Source organism: Diadema setosum, chromosome 13 (genome assembly GCF_964275005.1).
Source record: "Diadema setosum chromosome 13, eeDiaSeto1, whole genome shotgun sequence".
Lineage (NCBI taxonomy): Eukaryota > Metazoa > Echinodermata > Echinoidea > Diadematoida > Diadematidae > Diadema > Diadema setosum.
In genome coordinates, this window is record NC_092697.1 from 30,585,203 (window position 1) to 30,605,265 (window position 20,063).

Genomic DNA, 20,063 nt, shown 5'->3' on the forward strand with positions numbered 1-20,063 from the left:
TGTTACTTGTATGAAAATAACAACGGGGTGCAATGAATATACTAATTTGTCTTGTGTACAGTGGATTCCAAATGAATAAATGCGAAATTGCGCGAATTCAGAGCATATAGGGAGCATCAGGGAAAACGAACGCTTCTTGTCTTGCATTAGGTGTTCTGCCTATGGCGCTGTGTGGATTCATTTACAGAACGACCGAATTCTTTTTTTTTTTCTTTTTTTAAAAGTTAATACCACAAGCGACTCTTTCTTCTCGAACAAATATTTGCATTGTACATGTTCTTGTTTGGGTGAAAATGTATTGAACGAAGTGGCTGGATCCTCCATTATGTTGAGATTTCATCGACACCTGAGCCGAGCTCAGATTACATAGCTTTAAAATAACGGTTCATCTGGATTTCATGCATGACTAGCACATTCTTTTCTTCTCTTTTTTTTTGGTCTGTTTTTGTTTAATTTTCTCTTTGTATTTCTTTTGTTTTATTTTCTCCATAAGTGGAAGATACTTCTCGGAATATGGCTTCGTGCACGACTTGCTATATAATACACATACGTGTGTGTACAATGTACGTTGCACGAACGGAAGCCAACAATAATATCGATGAGGGTTTGGTCGGCAGATGGCGCTATTTCACAGCAATGAATAGGACACTTGACGGGCCATGTAAGTGGATTACTGTATTCCTTGCTCATCTTGCAAACTCTTTGATTATTCCAGACCCAGACAATGGACGGATGATTGATATTGCACTAGTGATAGACCCGCAAAGTAATGACAACGCCCTAGTCCGTGATCATGAGATTCATGAGATCATTAGTTTTTAGATAATTCTGGAAAAGCAGTTGCTCCCAAATCACAGGGAATACAATCATGTAGTTTGATTTCTCCCAATCGTCTTTTCCCCAATGACCAATGCTTATCGTATTATACCTTCTGTTACGTCGGACAAAATTCGAGTAGTGCCTTCTCCCTTTTGTGAGAAAACACGAGAATTAAATTCTCCAAGCTTTTGACGTGGCTGTCATTTTGCTGCTCCTATCAATTCAACATGAAATCATTCACTGAAGTGGCACCCACCTTGCTCTGACTTTTGGCGTAGCAGCTACTGAGACTTTCTTCCATGTTTTATTCCGACAAAATACAATCCTGTTTCTCTCTTTTGTAAGCTGAAAGTTTCCCCCCCCCCCATTCTGTTAGCTCTTTCATATAAATTAAAGCGATTGCATTACACCAGACCGGTTACTAGTTTATCATGGTATTTTCATTTTATGTTGCCTTACGTTTACCCCCTTTTTTCATATCCTGTTTGTTTTTTCTTTTGTTTCTTCCACTTCTAAAATTTAGATTTGCTTTGTATATCTCAATAGTATCATTATCCGGTGCAATTTCTATTCTTTTGATAATTGTGATAATTCCACTAAAATGAGTTGCAAAGTTGATGCAACAGCAACACCAACAACAACAACAACAAAAAAAAAAGGGGGGGGGAAGAAAACTGTCTAGGAACACGTCTAATCGTTGCTATAGCCACGGTGTGCGCGCGTTTGTGACATCATTCAACCTCTCTTCACTCTGCTCGCCAACGCGATCTCCTGTCAGCGCACTGCGCGCTGCAGTTGACGTGGTTTTTATCGGCGCACATTTTGGCGCGAATCAGCCATAGCATTTGAAAAGACCACGCAAGATAAACTTACCATGCCAACAACAGGGACATCGACATTTTCAACGTTTGATTTACAGTGGCTGCTTTTCGCAGACTCTTCGTAAATTACCGGAAGAATTCTTAGGACAAAATGGTACGTATGTCGCTGTGTTATTTCCGAACACAACTCATGTTCAAACTTCCTTTGACGATTTTTTACCCCCTCTGAACTATTGGATTTTTTTTTCGTATGTTACGTTTCTCGTGTGTTTCAGAGTCAGTATTCATGAGAGATATGATTATAATTATTAATGTTTTGATCCTTCGGAACTAGCTCTGCTGCAGTTCACCTCTAGGTAGATTAGAAGACGTCGAGCAGGCAGCTACTACGAGCTTCACTTCCCTCGCCAAAAGACTTCAATCTAGGAGGAGGAAGAGGAGGAGAAGGAGGAATCAGATACACCAAACATCCCCCTTTGGACCACGCCCTACAGGTGAGAGGGGTAAATTGGTAGAAATTTTATTCATTTTATTTGAACCAGACTAAAAAGGGCAACAGACTCAAAAACATTGAGCCCCCGTTGGCTAGCTGTCGTTATTAACGACTGTGTTACCCCCTCTAGCTCCCCGGGCCTCCCCCCCCCCCCACACACACACACACACGACAGCAGATAGCTCATGCCTTCTAAGACTAACACTTGTTGCTAATTTCATCCTCGTCCGGTAATTCCAATAGTACTGCATCATTAATCTGCCATCTTCACTTGCGACATTCCATGCACGCTTGTTTCGTTCGTGTGGAGCCTACTTTGTCTTTTGAGCTTGCTATTTTGTCTGCATCGATATTGTACAGGCCTACTCGAGATCTAGATATAATTCAGGAAGAAGTGTGAAAAGATAATGATCCGTTCAAATATTATGTGTGTACAAAATAGAAAAGAGGGACGAAAACTCCGCGTCTCCTGTCGATGATCGCGTCAACGCCGAGCCTCCTTCGAACGAGTCCACGAGTCTGTCGCCCTCTTTTGACGATTTACCCGATGAATTGCTGCTGAAGATAGTGAGCTACATACATCCACTGAGCGAGGCGTTCGCATGCTTACGACAAACTTCGTGCCGATTTCACAACCTCATGGAGACGACATGTTTATATCGGGTAAGGAATAATAGTAGATTATGATGTTAATTCAAAATTTAATTTTTATTCATATTCAATGTGGGATTACAGACTTCATGACAAGTTACAAGTTGAACATTCTTCATATTAAAGTTATATCTAGAACAATATTGTCTTTGAGGACTTTGAGGTGGTAATGGTAACTGAGAAAAAAAAAATAACGCAGAGCATTTAGCTAAAATAAAAGCTTAGTACATGAAGTAAGAAGGAGAAGAACTGCGCGTTCAGTCTCCGATATTGTTTATCTGTGCCAAAACCCTACGTATGTTTATGAGCCAGAACGAACCAGAGCTATGGTCAATATAGCCGGTGGCTCTAGAGTATGGGAAACCCCTGTGGCAAGCACATTTCGCACACACGAGTAAACTTATCCAATAGCTTATTGACCAGCCATATTTTGTAAGAAAAAAAAAGGGGGGGTCCATTAATTACTTTGAACTTGTAAAATTTCTATGTTAGATGATTGTTTGTCGAGTAAAGTACCTGAATGATAAAATGCACGCAGTTATGGACAATTCTAATAAAGTACTAAGAGAAAAATTGTTTTCCCAGTGTCTTTTTAGATCAAATTGAGCATAAGGATGATCTTGGTGACGAATTACGTTGCTTCTTTAGTGAGAGTTGTCTTACTAGATAGAAAAGGGAAAATTGCAGTTCTGTAACGCAAGATTTAACCAGAACTCCTCATGATTCCTTAAGTGCTTACCATTACCCTTTTTTGCTGCGAGTTACTGAATAATTCGAAGTAAATGGTACGTAGACTCACTTTTGAGGGAAAAAAAAAGAATCATCACAAAAATAAACATAGTAGGATGAATTCAAACATATGGACATTGCACATCCACCAAGCATTCCTTTGCAAGATTATCTAAAGCATCGCCTAAAAGATACAACAAAAAAGCTCTTTCAATACGGATTGACGAAAACAACTGTATCTTGTATGAAGTTTTTTGTTGTATTTTTAGCGATATGCTTATATAGATGATTCCCCCCCCCCATTTAATGACTCTTAATTATAACGACTGGTCTGGAATAATTTGTATGCAAAATGTCGAACATAATAATATCAACAGAAGTACATTAATACAGTAGGTAGTGTGCAGCAGTCTCATCGGCAATCAAGACGACATTTTGTTTCCCACCATAGGTGCGGGCGATCGACCTCTCCCACAACCGCCCGTTCGACTTCGACACATTGAGAGCCACGATGGTGGCATCTGCCGAGACGCTCACCGACCTCGACCTGTCCCATTCCAGTGACGTCACCGACTACGGCCTTTACCACCTGGTTATGACGTGTAGGCAGGTGGTGCGCGTAGACATCTCGCACTGCTCGCAGCTGACCAATTGCGGACTGCGCATTCTGGCCAATCTGACGAGGCTGGAGCGAATTGATATCAGTGGATGTCCCCTTGTTACGAGCAGAGGGGTGCATTTCCTATTCAAGTAAGTGACGTCGTGCAAGGGTGTGCTTTGATGTAGTGTGTAGGCCTATGAGTGTGTGTGGGGGGGGGGGGGAGGGGGGGGGGAAGTAGTTCCGGAAGGTGTTCCCATGATTTTATAGACTGTCGATTTTTGCTCTAAAATGGAGACATTATGCACAAGAAACGTGTGAAAACAACGTTGTGATATCACGATTTCAACGATTTCGATCATTACGTAGGGCCCACTAGTACATCGTTTGACCTACCCACTACTAAATGGGGACGGCGCTTATGGAATAAAAGTCGCGTACTACGATTTCAATACTCCAAAATAACTCATTATCCTGGTAAAATCGCGTCAGCTAAACAAGTTTCTTGGTAGAGCCATTTGAAGTTATTGCAAGCACATTCCAAATGGTGGAATACGAATTTTGAGCTCTTTGGCGAACTTATGTTTTAGCTGTAAATGATTGAGCACAGGCAGGGAGTGTCATACTGCCATTAATGTCCTCATCCCCCGCTGACCAATGCTGTTGGCTCCTACGTCGAAGCTGCAATTACTTAGTTTTACCAGTTTTTGATACTTTCTTATTAGGGCGCGACAACATAAACCCTGTTGAGATTCCCCTATTATTCAGTAGTAAATTTCGTAACCAGTTGCAATTATTTTAAGATATTGCCAGGTCAAACAACAACCACTTTTGACCTTTTGTTCTTTGCTGAAGCAGCTGGAAATAATAACTTGCATTTAAGCCTATTTCAACATCTATACTGTTGATTCAAAACTGGAGAGGAACGACCGTAGATGGCAGCATGACAATTACAGCAGCAGAGCGGGTTGCTCTGAATTACAGTAATCCCTAACCAGCGAGTGCTGTAGGCCTGAAGACGGCACTGAAACGAATTGGTCAGTGTAAGTCACTGTAAAATATTACAATTTTGACTTCAAAACAGAGTCCCCGGGAACCTATACTTCTAAATCTATTCAATTGATTTATTGATTTCAATTGCTGATTCAGGTTAAACAACGATAGCCTCACACAAGTCGCTATGAACAACTGTCTCGGTTTGCGAAGCGACCCGCACAATCTTCTGCACATATCGAAGTTCGGCAACAAGCTGAAACGTCTTGAAATGGCATGGGACGAAAGACTAATGAAGCTTAATCCACTGAATGAAGTTGATATAGACAGGTGAGGTGCACCTGTGTTGATCATTGATGATTCTCGTCTGCTCGTTTTGCATGCCATATCATCTTTCCATATTCTATTGGTTCACCTTTTTTTTTTAATCTCATTTCTATTTTCGTTGTTCTTGTCTGTGTGCTGTGATTGATTTTGTACCATCTTGATGATTTAAGTCTGATATTTCAACTCTAAACCTTTATTTATTACCGTTTAAGTTTTCTTATTGTAAATGGACTATACGATTTGCTCAAGCGTGTAGCTTTCATTGTGAACCCCTTCACATTTTGATGAACAGTATATTCCCACTTCAACTAAATGAATCTATACAATTAATTGAATTGAATTTACTGTGAATAATAAAATCCACTGCTTGTGGTATGTGAACGTATAGCTGTGTCTATGGATTGATTACCTCAGTTGCAATATAATATAACTAGGTGATGAAAATGACCGTTAGTCAAAAATTGCACATTAGAAATCTATTTCCCCTTCAATTGCCGGAAAGTCTGTCCTTAATGTCTTATTTTGACGAAAGATACCTTTTCGTGTTGTTCAATCCAAATCGGTCAGATCTAATCAGCAATGTGCTCAGTTCATCTTATCCCTGACTAATCCAAGTTAAGGGAAGGAAGAGAAGTAATATATTTGTCTTCTCTTATTATAAAAACAAAAAAGTTTGACAGAGCATTTCGGGCAGCTCGAGTACTTGGACATCAGCGGCAGTCGATGTACGGACTCGGGACTGGAGGCCGTAGCCACGCACTGCCCCAAACTTCGCACTCTGAAACTTCGACACTGCCTGATAAACGTGAGTAGCTGCATCTTCATCCGGGATGAGGTCCCTTACAGATCATTCGTTATCTCGAAGATTCGTTTATGAGAAAATGAAATAAGCCTCGTTATCCCGAAGGTTCGTTAATCCGATAAAGAAATAAGGTATTTTATTCCGAAGGTGCGTTATCCCGAAGCACACACATTCATGATTATCACCAAGATGTTCGATAATCCGACAATGAAATAGGATTCGTTTATCCAAGCATTTGTGGTGCTATTCCAGGTGTTCGTTATTCCGAAGGTTCATCTATCCGAAAATGAAATAAGGTTCGTTATTCGAAGGTTTGTTTATCCGAAAATGAATAGGTACGTTGATCTGAAAATGATAAGATCGCACATACTAAACAACATGCGGAACCACGAACCTCACAATTCCTTTTCGGATTAACGAGCGTTCAAACTATAACGGATTAAGGTTGATCAAGAGAACGATGAACTTGTACTGGCACTGGACTGAGAGTATGAAAGGTTTACATGTGTTCACGGGGCAACAATATTGGTCAATATCACACCATGCAAACTAGACTGGACTACATTGCCACCAGTACACAAACCTGCCGTTGGCTTTCAAACAAGTCGTCACCATACAATGCCATATCTCCATTTTTTTTTTTATGGCATGAATTTCGAGGTACATTCGTCACAACGAATTATTTCTCTGTTGGAATGCGTTTGAAATGACCCCATCCAGAGGGGCAAGTTATAGTTTTTGAAATGTTAAAAATAATTTCAAATTCGTGATATCTGTCATGCACAAACAAAATAATACTCAGTGATAGAGTATGGAACATCGAACAATTACTGTTTCATTTAAACTGAAAATAAACTGGAATTGGTCGTGTACCACTATTCATATCAATTTCCCAATCCTTACAGGACGTAGGTTTAAAGCACATTGCTGAACTCCTCCCAGACCTAAGGCATCTTGACATTTCCGACTGCCATGACGTCACAGACGTGGGATTGGAGTCCCTTGGGCGTGGCTGCTCCCTCCTCGAGTACCTCGATATCTCGCGTTGTTTCTCGTTGCTAGGCGACGGCTTGGCGTCTCTGGCGGACTCTTGCAAGCATCTCCGCACCGTGATCGCTCGCGAGTGTTTCGACCTGGCCGAGGTCGTCGTCGAGTACCTCTCGCTCAGCTGCCGGCACGTCAGGCACCTCGATGTCGCCTTCAACCACGGGGTGACGGACGACACGCTCTTGATGATCGCGACGGATCGCAAGCCCGGGGAGGAGATGTTGGTGGTGACGGAAGGATGCCCGAGGGTGGGGCTCGATATCGTGGTCGACGGAGAGAGCGACGGCGCTAATCATCGATTTCGATTTGTGGACTGGAAAGGGAAAGAGGTTGGCTCATTCCTGATTTGGGAGACGGCGGTTTGAATGAAAGACCATGCACGGACGATCGAAATTCCCTCCACTTTATCTCTTTCTCCCCCCCCCCCCCCTTCGCGCTCTCTCTCACGTTCAACAGTAAGTTCAAATTACATATGTATATTTGAGTGTGACGTGAAAGTTGTACAGGTTCTGTATGTAATGAACAAACTATAGCAGACAATTCAGTGTATCCAAGAATGCTAGTCGCATCCAAAGTGACCCTCCCCAATCTTCGATATCTCAAAAAAAAAAAAAAACACACACACAAAAAAAAAAAAAATAGAGAACATCGCGCTCTTGTTCTTCTTATTTATCAAACATTCTCAGGCTGCAACTTCCTATCCCTCCTTAATACACACGATGGGCATTCCTCTGACCATCATCAACGTTAATATTTGGCCTTCACTTGCCATGATTACAATTACTATATGAGACTGAATATATTTTGAATGAGACATACACACTCAAATTCGTATCACATTGTAATAATATGTCATTGTGCATGCGTGAGCTGGACGACTGAAATATGACAAATGTATGAGTTACGTCGAGTCGGTGAAGAGACTGATATTTTCTCAGTGTATTCATAGGCGGATTGTGTTCCGTTGCTCAGGCATAGTTTATAATGCATTTGACTGGGTTTTTGTGAGAAATAAGTTATTGACATCAGAGAAAAAATCCAGGTGATTCCTTGCCAGCATGAAATGGCAATAAGTAGTGTAAGAATGAGTACGAATGATAAGACGATTATTTTTTGCAGAATTATTTATTTACACACTTTATTTTCATATGCATTAATGACTCATAAACTTATCATTGTTTATCTTTATACAGAGTACAATAAGACACCTAACATTGTTTTCATTACTTTCATCTACGATCTTGAAGCTATTTTAAAGCATATTTTGTATGTGATCATTCAATGTGTAATAATTCTTCGTATTTATTTATTTATTGCATTTTTACTCTATCTGCGTTAAGTTATATAGTTTCTATTGCACAGAATAATTGTGTTTTCGTACACTCGTATTTCATGATAATAATCAGTCATTACATGAATTGCACTGTCTGCGATTGAGATTCTCTGATAAGCGTATACCATAATGTTCTTGTGGACGATGTCGTGAAGGAAACAATGTTTAAATTACCTTCTTGCTGGTGATAAACAGACATTCCTTGTAGAAATGTAGTATAGCTATAGAACTGCCACTGTTGAGGCAAGAACTAAGATAATCAAAATGCCATACGGTCTAATAAAAGGGAAGATTAATGAATTAAACACGAACTTCGTGTCTTTGCAATAATATGACTATTGATGGAAGTACATGCGTCAGCAACACAATACAATACAAAACGAATCTAGGCAAAACAACAAACAACAAACAACAAAAACAAGGCGAACATCTTAGTAATGGTCACTTTGAGCTATCATTCTTTCAAAACGAACGCTAGACCTTTTTTCAGACTTTCTCTTCAATTTATAAGTGGAACCCATTGGCTAATAATCGAAGCGGATCACATCTTTTGATAAAACCAAACTAGCTTGTGGAATACGCGACTGAATTATATTAATCATGTCGAGCAGTACTCAGATATTACATCTAAGTACACTCGACTTGTCTCTAACCATGTATTATATTACGTCGACAGCATCACGACTCCCTGACGTAGCTTCTCAAAAACTGACTAGCCCTTTAGTCAGATTCCCGGAGTTTATGCTTTCAAACTGCAAGCATGTTAGCGTGTTCCTTCCTTTTCCATACAATACAATCTCACCGTGCTGTCAAACTCAGCTTTCCTGTTAGTAGCACTGATGCTATATACCTTGCATTATTTGATATTACCCACGAGATTATACACAAGTGTACTAACAACAGTCTCTTTGGTTCTACTACTTTTATGTACATGATATAAAAATAGTAATAAAAAATGGTGTCAGCGTTTACAAAATGAACCAATCTCCAACTACAACCTGAAGAGCGCCCGCTTGTGGCTTGTGACCATAATCATACTCCACAATCTGCCCACAATGTATGGAGTCCTATTCTGCGCGATGGCTCTCAAGCGAATGTTGAACGGCATCGCTGGAGGATGAAAGTTTTGCTTAGTCGTTGGTAACACTCTTTAATGGGGGGAACAACCTTCTCGTACGGTTGACCGCTTTAACTGTTCGCGTGCGTTAGACACAAGCCAGAATAATTATTATGGTTCACCAAGACCACTTCACCAACATGTCTGCTAATACAAAACTTCAGTCGCACGTACCAGATTCTCGACGAACTCGACAGCGAACATACGAGCACTTTTCACTGCAATGGGCATTCATTGGTGTAGACACTGGAGTATGCCTAACCTCCTGCTTGTCTAAGAAGCTCAAAAGCTACATCTTCGCTCACCTTGTGCTACCATTAACAAATCACAGTAGGCATACAAACCCTGTCTTGTTGAAGCCCGCGTTAAGATTCAAGGCCTTCTTTGTCCGCAAATAGTTCTCCAAGAACATAGTTGACAGAGCCTGTAGTAGTAGTACCTTTTCTGCGGTAAACTACGCAAATTTTAGGTGGAAATGACTCTGAGCAAAATCGGAAGCTTTCGGAAGTCTTCGGTAACACGTGCGCACACAGACTGCTGGGGCCACTGCGCAGCATTCGCGAAACCGAAGACAATCGCCAGCATACGACACAACTTCTGTTCGATCCCTTGCTTTTGTCCTGATTACCGCACGTATGTAGCAGTCACAGTAGCAGCATGAAGCTACTAGCTCCATGGTAGCAGTCACTCTCAGTACAGCAGTGTCGATGAATACATTATATTTCCACCTCCGTGATTTTACTATGACGGTGACTCATGTTCACCTCGAAGTAGGTCTTTGAAGAAGTGGATAAGGCATCCATGGACGTCCATACACACCGGCTCGCAGGCTTGCCCCTATAAAGCCAGCCCTTATACGTGATGCGTAGGATTCATCTGCACCTTGACGTTGCCTAGGAAACGGCTGCAGGAGTCGCCGAGCGGGTCGCACAGCGTCCGGATGCAGACGTTCCAAAACTTCCCTACCCAGTGGAGTAGGACCAGCCAGGCGCGGCCGCAGGGCATCACGAACCAGATGTGACAGAAAGTGAGGATGGCGAAGTGGATTCCTGCCAAGGAAGAAAAGTAGAGAGAACAATTTGATTCAAACCCTGCGTTCACTTTCAGTTTCTAAGGTCCCACATCGGGTCAGTAAACTAGTCAGCATTGAGTGCTTCGGATATGCCTAATTTCTACAATTGGTTTTTGCTGGCAGTCGGCCACAATTATACATAATTTTCTAAAACGTCTACTAGTTCTATGATGTAGGATATAAATTACAGTAAATTGCAGAATTGCCAGTAATTATGATAAGGATGATATAAAGCTTCATACAGGAAAAAGCAACAAAAAAAAAAAAACACACACAACAACAACAACAAAACAAAACAAACTTTATGGCTAAGACAAGATTGGGAATCTCTGTGAGAAATTTTGGATTGATCGTACCCCAGAGTAGGGCGAGCGGTATCGACAGGATGGCCGAGAGGAGCCGGTAGCACCACGTCTTGGCCTGGGTGTAGACGATGAAACTCGTCGTCCAGATGGCATCGAAGCTTTGTTGGCCGTCGGGCTCGGCGAACACCTCCTCGAAGCCGATCTGCAACGGTAAGAGTGGAGAGGGGGAGGGGGTTATGTCGGCAACACTGGATGGATTAGTTTCATTCTTCATCTCAGAAGAACTAACTTTGGTGTCGTAGTCTACTAACGTAGTGGTTTCCGCACTGAGCTTCAATAACATCCAGAGTTCGAAGCCCTGCCTAAAGTGTCTTTTGAACAATGTTATATCTCTTGAAGCTATCATTATATGGATAACAGTGACGTAATCAACTTCGGTTTGTCTGGTGTGTTTCTCTCTCTTTTATCTATTCGTAGGTTTTCCCCTCAATTTCGTCATAATTTCATTCAATTTTCCAAAAAAGAAAGAAAAAAAATGAGTTGTCCATTTCTTCCCGGACACTCTGGAATGAGCGAATGCTCGTTTCAAGGTTGTCTTTTGTCTATAATTTTTGAAAAACATTGTCATTCAGTTTCATGCTGTGGCACCTGTCTTTGTCATATGACGAAATTCGTCGCTGACAGGTAGTGAGCGTGATTCATCAAAATCTATTTTTCGTCCATTGGCATTCATCTTTGTTGAAGTTTTACTCAAAATCGTCCCCAGGATATTCGGTCTAATGCTGTAACTATTGCCTTCAAGGAATAGTTTACTCAACACATTTCCGTCGATGAATCCTACATTCCACATTTTCCTTCTACAGCGGTCACTCACTCTTATCACCCATCCACTCCATCGACACACAAAAATACTCACACAAAAAATCTACAGTTACAGAATAAAGTATTAGAGCAAAGTAATATGAGATGCAGTTGAAGCATCGTGTACTTAAATTTTGTCAACATACTATCCATATAGAATAACGATTTTCAGCATTTTGAGGCGAATAAAAGTTTTTTTTTTAAAATAAACATAAAATGTAATACCTCATATAATAATACATGATGGGATCATCAAATCCCACCTTTGAAGGAGTATGTTGTGTCTCACATACATCTAAAGAAAAGATCTAGTTTACCCTCCGGGCTGGAAATCGTATTCTATTCTATTTTGTAATGGGAATCTAAATGTAAGGCACCCATACAACACTTTGCAAATTTTGTCCCAGCGTGTCTAACTTGCTGGTCGTCAGAGACAAATTTAACTGATAAATTTTTAATGAATTCGAATCCTTAATTTTAAAATTTTATCGACAGAAAACGACAACTAGTATGAACGACGATTTGACGAAATTATGTGAACCTAGGATTTGAATGCAGTAAACTTCTTGGAGCAAAACTGTATTAAGAGTTGCTGAAACTGAATAAAAAAGATGTGGGATATGGGCGGGCATTGAAATCTACACTATCAACTACAATTATCATATAGAGCAATGGGAGTTTAGGATGGTAATGACGTACTCTGACGTAAGACGATAAGTTGATGGGGTCACGGTGTGTCATGCTCAGGTCCTCCACGCTCTTCACCATGTCGGCGTGCGCAGACTTCCCGTGCGCGTGAGCGTGCGCGTTCGAGTGGCTGTGGGTGCGGGTGTCATGCTGCTGGTTGTGCTCGCCTATCAGCGCCTGAAGAGAAGATACAGAAGAGTGACATTAAGGACAAATATACGAATATATCTGCTGGACCAAAGTGTATACGAGAATAATAAGGATATTGTATAATCTTATGGACTTTCAAGTAAACTATGATTATACTCCTGTATGTACAACTAATTTGTTATCTGTCCCTGCACCTGTAATTCATATTTACGTAGAAATCTCCCTACCCCCCCCCCCTCTCTCGCTCTCTCCCTCTATACAAGGAGAGAGACGGGGGGGGGGGGGGACTTCTTAACATTAACTCAATGACAAATAAAAAAAACAACAATAAGACACACTTGAAACAGGGATTTGAATCTTGAACCTAATTCAAAACTTAGAGCACAAACCGCTTGTCCAAGAAATCGCTAAAATTTTGTCTTTAATCTTTAATGTCACATTATCAACGTACTATATCATCATTCCATACTTCCATATCAAGTAATCGAATACTTGATCGGGGAACTTCATGGTTACTGGTGTCATTTTAATCCATCATGCCACAATATTTGAATCAACCTGATACAATTAGTAATTTCTGTTTTATTCTGGAGTTTAAAAAAAAATCTTTTTCTTTTCCCTCCCTGGACTAAAGATGCTTTGATCAACACGACCCATATATAAAAAAAAATAATAAGATAAAATATTTAACGTTTTGCCATAACATCTCTGACTTGAGGAGACATAAAAATATTATTTGAATACAACAAGAAGGGTAATAAATTCGTACATCCCGATAAAGTTCTGAAGTAATAACAGTAGACATCATAACATCATTCGAAAATTATACCTATACAGAAAACGTAACAAGGCAGTGTGATTAAAGTCCAAGGAACAGAGAGAGCACTCGTCTTTTGTGGCAAAGTTGACAGCATAGGCGATGACATTTTTGTTATGCAACAAAAACCAAAATGTGATATACGTTATGCAAATGTTATGGCTTTATACGAATGCACGCACAAACACTCAAACAATTATATTATACCACTCATATTCGCATAATCTGAACACACGCACATGATCATAACAATACATCATGTTGACAATATGTATCCATGCACATACACACATACACACACATAAAATAATTCATCTCCGCACAAAATATATTTTATGGAAGAAATAGCAAGATTCAGGTGAACAGATGAGGACCAGTAAATAGCTACTAGTGAGATAGATAGATTGATAGATATTATAGATATAGATAGAAAGATGAAGAGATAGATAGATATATATAGATAGGTAGATAGATAGATAGATAGATAGATAGATAGATAGATAGATAGATAGATAGATAGATATAGCCTAGATAGAATGATGGATAGATGGGGGGGGGGGGGGGGAGTGGAGTAAGTGTGTTTGTGTGTGTTACTTAGTGATTAGATGAATAATCTGTGATTACTGAACTTTTTACAAATCCACTCGATGAAATCAGCTATGACGGCAACAAAACAGTTCGCGCCAAAAGTAAAAGTCCAGTCGGGAATGGAATGTCTGATTTCATGCGGCGAAGGCTTTGGTGTGACACAGAAAGATATATATATATGTATATATATATATATATATATATATATATATATATATATATATATATATATATTAGAGAGAGAGAGAGAGAGAGAGAGAGAGATGGGGAGATTATCATTGACCGGATGTAGTGGTTAACTATCTACTGAAACAGTAAGAATTAGAGTATTACCTGTTTTAAGTCCAGCGCAGCGTAGAGTTGTCATAGCATTACTATGACAATCTTTTTATTTTTATCTTTATTTTTATTCTTTTTTTGGGCGGGGGGGGGGGGAGGGGGAGGGACATAAGGCAAAAGGTTCAACTTCATCGTTACGTCGTCATCGTCACAGACAGACAAACATGATGTCATACAGAGAGAAAATATTTTACTTAATTGGTGACCCAGTTAGCATTCATACCCAACCCCATAACCTTAATACCAGGGCAAGACTTTTTAAAGAGCTGGAGAGCATCGCGTCACCATCATCGACAACAAACAGTAATCCTTTTTTTTGGGGGGGGGGTGGGGGTGGGGTGGGAGGAGGGGTCAGTAGTAAAGGACACCAACTCTGAAGAACACCCATGCATGATGAAATCAATGATCACACATTACCTATGTCACCTTTCTTTTACACAAACTATAGGGAGACGTCCGATAGCAATGACATCGCTAACGTATGAACGACAAATGCTACCAAGACATAAGAAACGGCACATCTATTAGAAGAAGAAAGACAGAAATCGAGAGAGAAAAGATATAATGTTGAAACCAAAATCAACATCAGGCATGCATGTTCTTTTTTTTTATACGATTCAATTCCGCCGAACTTTGAGCGGGAGTAACATGTCACTGTATTCAAATGCAATCAACCAATTACTTCTGGCGGGATGAAGGTTTAATAACAAATAGCCAACATTAAATATCCGAAATTTTCAGACAAACATGAGAATATCTTGGTCAGTCCTATGCCTAGAGAAAGATAACTTGTTACATTCCACAATCGTGGTGAATGGGGGGGGGGGGGGGAGACAAAAAACAGAATAGGTTCGTAATCGACGAATTTCACTTCATGACGAAGTTGGGTGAAAACACGCATGCTGCAAAAACATTTTGTCATCTGTTTTCTCCTTTTTTAAGAGAGATAAAAACAAAGTCAACAACAACGAATAAACTACAATTTAAGTTACTTAAACACACTGATGGCGTAAATTATGGTTATGGCATCATTGTGTTTTTGAAATGTCCTTTCCTTTACCCTATCTTGAAAAAAAAAATATAACAAAATGAGTCTGTATGAACCAAGGTCGGCATCCACAATGATTATGACTACATCCTCTCTTTTGGAGTAACAAAATGACAATAGAGTTACAAGAAAACAACAATGAGTAAAACACCCACGGAAACACCATATGTTTCCGCTAGAAACATGGGTTGCAGTTACGACTTGATCAAACTTTTATATATCGTATTTTGTTTTACCAGAGTTAGAATAGATTTGATTCTTGTCCAAGGCTTATCATACAATCACATATCCCTGCTCGAAAACTCTCAAGGGGTCTAAGCTCATTGTGTTGATGCATATCCCCTGATTAGCGTTAGTAACCAAAATATCTCTTTATTTTACCTTCTTTTTTTTTCTGAACAATAGATTTCAAATCATGTGAGGTAAACCCCTATACAACCACAGTGTACGATTTGGCAAGCAGCCATAGTGTAACATCTAATGTTAATCACATGGATTAGGGTGAGTGGGACTATAGGCAGAGAGGCATGTTGCATATGTTTATTTTCCTCTACCGAAAATGGTTTGAACATAATATTTCGGAACTCCAATTTACCTTAAGTGCCATCAGAATAATGTCCACACGTGCCATTCCCTTGTCTGCTTGCATGCAATGGCGATATAAAAGTATTACTGGTTGTTGTTGTTTTTTTAAGGTGGGTGTCGAGTTTTCAAACTCGTCCACATGCTTTTGAGGAGTTGAAATTATTTCGTCGATGCAGGAAGATGTCAGACAGATATAACTTTTATGCGACCCTCGCTATAAATTCAATGGTTCTTCTAATATTTACCTTAAAAAGATATGCAGTTTACACCCTTTTACAATATTGTAAACGAAATTTGTCCAAACAATTTTGTGTTCCTATATGCGGAGACTGCAAGTTGCTGAAAATAGGTCGGAAATATCCAACGAGCCAAGTGAGTTTTACAATGTATGACCCGATTAGAATAGCTTACGTGTGAAGCGACCATGTCAGTGATGCTAATAATGAAGCTCCTTGCTGATACAATGTACTCTCTCCCGCTAGGCCGGCGGCTTCGCTAAAGTTATCACCATCTCTTTACTGTCTGTTCTTAAAATAAAATCCGCGAAAAGAGAAAGAGCTTCCGCTTCATTCCCCAACATGGTTCTTAACCCGCAGGCATTATGCAATCAACGAGCTATTTTCATGCGTGGAAGATGAAAATACTCTCTAAACTGTTCGGGGAGGGGGGGGGGGGGGGCGAGGTGGAGGATCATACATATCAGTAAGGATAGATTGACGCTAATTTACTTACGATATCGCGATTTGGCTGCGCGTATACATTGCAGAATGGCATTGTCTTTCGTCGTCAAAAATAGCGAAATCCTGCAATCTTGATGCTATTAGAGCTGGGATTATAGATCCCATGCGTGAGATCCTTGAATCATTTTACATATCAATCGGAAAATAAGGGGAGGGGGTTGGTAAACCATCACCTGATAAGTCCTAATGTAGGGGTATGTATGTATGTACGTATATTGTATGTGAGGTTATGTGTGTGCAAGGTGTATACATCTAGGTGTATGTCCCATGTACAATATGCGATACAGTATAGATTCGTTGAATTGAAAGAAATATCAAATAATACATCACTCATTTTTCTATAAATCTAAAGCTGCTTGAGACATACACAAACATGCAATGATAATTATGTCCAAATATAACTATGCTTACTGATACCGTCTGTAAAGTACGGGCATTTCCTCCCCTAGTTATACCATGGAGCTACATGGTTATACATCTCCGGGAGTTACGTACAATACTGAAAGCCTCCTATAACTACGAACAATGGTACATTCCTCCCTAACTGCATATATTATCATGTTCTGATATTTCCCCAGAATAAACATCACATCATAGTTGTTTCCGTCGAAACACTGAATTCATCCTTCTTTTCAAATAGCAGCAGTAAGGGAGATAGTTTGTTCTGCTAAAGGAAAGGAATGGTAGACACATTCCCGAAGACACATAAGTCTCCAACCAATTACAAATGTCAATCGAAATCAGACAAATAAAACTGAACAAAACGAAAACAAAAATGAAACGTTACTGCCATTATTCTTTTTGAACAAAAGCTACAATGAGTACCAAAGACCTAAAGTTTTGAGATACATGCTGAGACCAAAGATGAACTAAATAGACTAATACTGAATCGTATTCATCTGTGTAGCTATCTGCATCACAGACAATAATGACGTTTAATCTTTGTTTTATCGAGAAATCACAGTGTTTCCATGGAAACGTGCTTATTATCAAAACATATAAATTACTAGGAAAGGAAAAGAAAATAATAGTTTAAAAGGTGCAAGCTGTGGAAAAGGATGGAAATACGCAATTCCCACGCTTAGGAAATGATATGGTCAACTTTCATTTTTTTTTTTTTTTTTTTTGGGGGGGGGGGGAGGGGCAAAATTCTCTCTGTCAATTTTCATCGCAATCAAGGCTCGTATTCCAGACAGAGGTCAAAGCAAAGGAACACTTCCGGATGGATGTGATGATTACGTAACATGGCGACTGTCTGGCACTCAAGATCTTCCAGATTAAATCCTTCTCTGCTTTGCTAATTGACGGCTTACAAATGATTGAACATGACCTTTTCGCAATGTCATGTCTCGAAATCAATTACATGTAGGAAAAGAAATAAAATTTGCTTACCCACTATTGACATGATTATTAACCTCCTTCTGCCTATGAGATCAAAATGTCACTAAGAATGTCTACAAGCAGTTTCCCGATGGTAATGACAGTGTTAAACACAATAAACGGTTGACACCTCAGAGATGTCAACCAGCATCGTTTCAGATCTTAATCGACGTTAATTCGATGTGATGTAATTCTTCATGATACATGAAGTCTAATCTACTTGAGGGATAACTTTTTCTACCAGTCCTACCATCATTACTTACTCTCTGACCCTTGCCAGGCAATAACTCAGATGCAATTACGTGGGTCAAGACAGTGGGACATTTATTTACGGGTAAATTATCTGATTTAAAAGCATATTTTACAATTTGCAGATGAAACAAATACTCAGCATTAGTGCTTCAAAATAGTTATTTAATGTGAGTTAGGGGTAGAAACAACCAATGTAAAAAATTGAATCAGTATAGTCAATGTTAAATATTGTTAAAAATACGAAATGTGGACAATAGTCATAATGAAAATGTTTCGAGACTAAAACCATCTTCAGTTACGGTTTACTGAGAAAAATAGTGATATCTCCTTATATTTTGGATTTTATTGTGAAATTTTATATGGTAGGATGTTTTGTGATACAACTGACCTACACATAATTATGCATCAAATGTGATATCTTGAACATTTTCTTAAATCACTCCTCCAAAGGTAATTTCTAGGACCTTTAAGGAAGTTATGAAGCAGACAGGGATTCAAACTAAGATTCATCTGTTTAGGAGCATGTCAATTCAAATTCCAGAGAGCTGTTAGGAAAAAAAACCCGGACATATAAATAGTCCCTTGAAAATTACCATTACTATACGGATAATCAATGGCGTGGGAAGTAACATAATGATAAACGAGCTATAAATGACTACAGAAAGCAAAGGTGTCTTGCGTTTCCTTTCTGCAAGATAAAAAAGTAACAATCATCTTTCTCTCATACTCAACAACTTAAATGGCAAAAAAAAAAATAAAAAATGTAACCAAAACAAACACTACCATGTACGCATTCACGCAGCAGATAGACAGACAAACAATCACACTGGTATTTTGAAAAATGCACAGAAAAAAGGTTAAGGTGATGTAAGGATCATGCAACTTGAAAAAGCCGATGAAACAATAGGTTACATCGCATAAATTGCAAAGCCTTTCAAATAAAAGTAATGACAATGTGACGTCCTTCTGCGCACGATCCAAAGCGAAGCTTGCTCCTTATGCGATGGCACTGCAGGCGAAGCGGCAGCTATTGCTGTAAGGTTTCATCATGCTTATGCATCACGAATTACTTTTGAGAGACAGAAATAATGGTAAATATCGCCATCACCTTTGTTGCAAAAAAAAAAGTATACAGAGTTAAATGAAAAAGAAAATGAATTGATTAATGAATGAGAGAATGAATATGATTAGTATATAGGAACAAATGTCAAAGATATGCACTAATGAGCAAGTGCACTAACTTGTCAATCAGAGAAATGGGTGAATGAAGGAATGGAAATAATACAGCAGTTAAAAAGAATGCAATCGCGGTGTTTAAGAAAGTGAAAATGTAGTAGGAAGATTGAATGGGTTATAATTACATAGGTATTAACATATGAGGAACATAGTTTACAAAGAAAGAAAGAAAATTGCGTGTATATATATGATGCCATTTTCGAGTCAGTTCGATGAAGCATTCTCCACAAATTATCCCAAACTTATCGTGCTTAGGAAGACAAGACAGTGCTC

General features: G+C 39.4%; 2 protein-coding genes across 2 annotated transcripts in view; one reads left to right on the forward strand and one right to left on the reverse strand.

The window, feature by feature from the left end:
- The first annotated feature begins 1,589 nt into the window (after positions 1 to 1,589).
- On the forward strand, positions 1,590 to 8,924 carry LOC140236910 (uncharacterized). Its single transcript, XM_072316846.1, has 7 exons — positions 1,590 to 1,794; positions 1,975 to 2,134; positions 2,576 to 2,796; positions 3,965 to 4,263; positions 5,261 to 5,434; positions 6,104 to 6,236; positions 7,139 to 8,924. Exons 1-7 carry the CDS (start codon positions 1,792 to 1,794, stop codon positions 7,643 to 7,645), a joined length of 1,497 nt encoding a protein of 498 aa, XP_072172947.1. The 5' UTR covers positions 1,590 to 1,791; the 3' UTR covers positions 7,646 to 8,924.
- Positions 8,925 to 10,582: 1,658 nt separating this feature from the next.
- LOC140236580 (caveolin-3-like) overlaps positions 10,583 to 20,063 on the reverse strand; it is an 11,833-nt gene continuing 2,352 nt past the window's right edge. Inside the window, exons 2-4 of the mRNA XM_072316506.1 lie at positions 12,668 to 12,832; positions 11,159 to 11,309; positions 10,583 to 10,779 (exon numbers count right to left, since the gene is read on the reverse strand). Of these exons, the coding sequence (XP_072172607.1) occupies positions 10,583 to 10,779; positions 11,159 to 11,309; positions 12,668 to 12,832 (513 nt within the window). The remainder of the gene's footprint in view (positions 10,780 to 11,158; positions 11,310 to 12,667; positions 12,833 to 20,063) is intronic.

Coding starts and splice junctions, on each gene's coding strand:
- LOC140236910 (XM_072316846.1), top strand. Junction 4,264..5,260: donor GGGGTGCATTTCCTATTCAA/GTAAGTGACGTC, acceptor TTGCTGATTCAG/GTTAAACAACGATAGCCTCA. Junction 6,237..7,138: donor TTCGACACTGCCTGATAAAC/GTGAGTAGCTGC, acceptor CAATCCTTACAG/GACGTAGGTTTAAAGCACAT.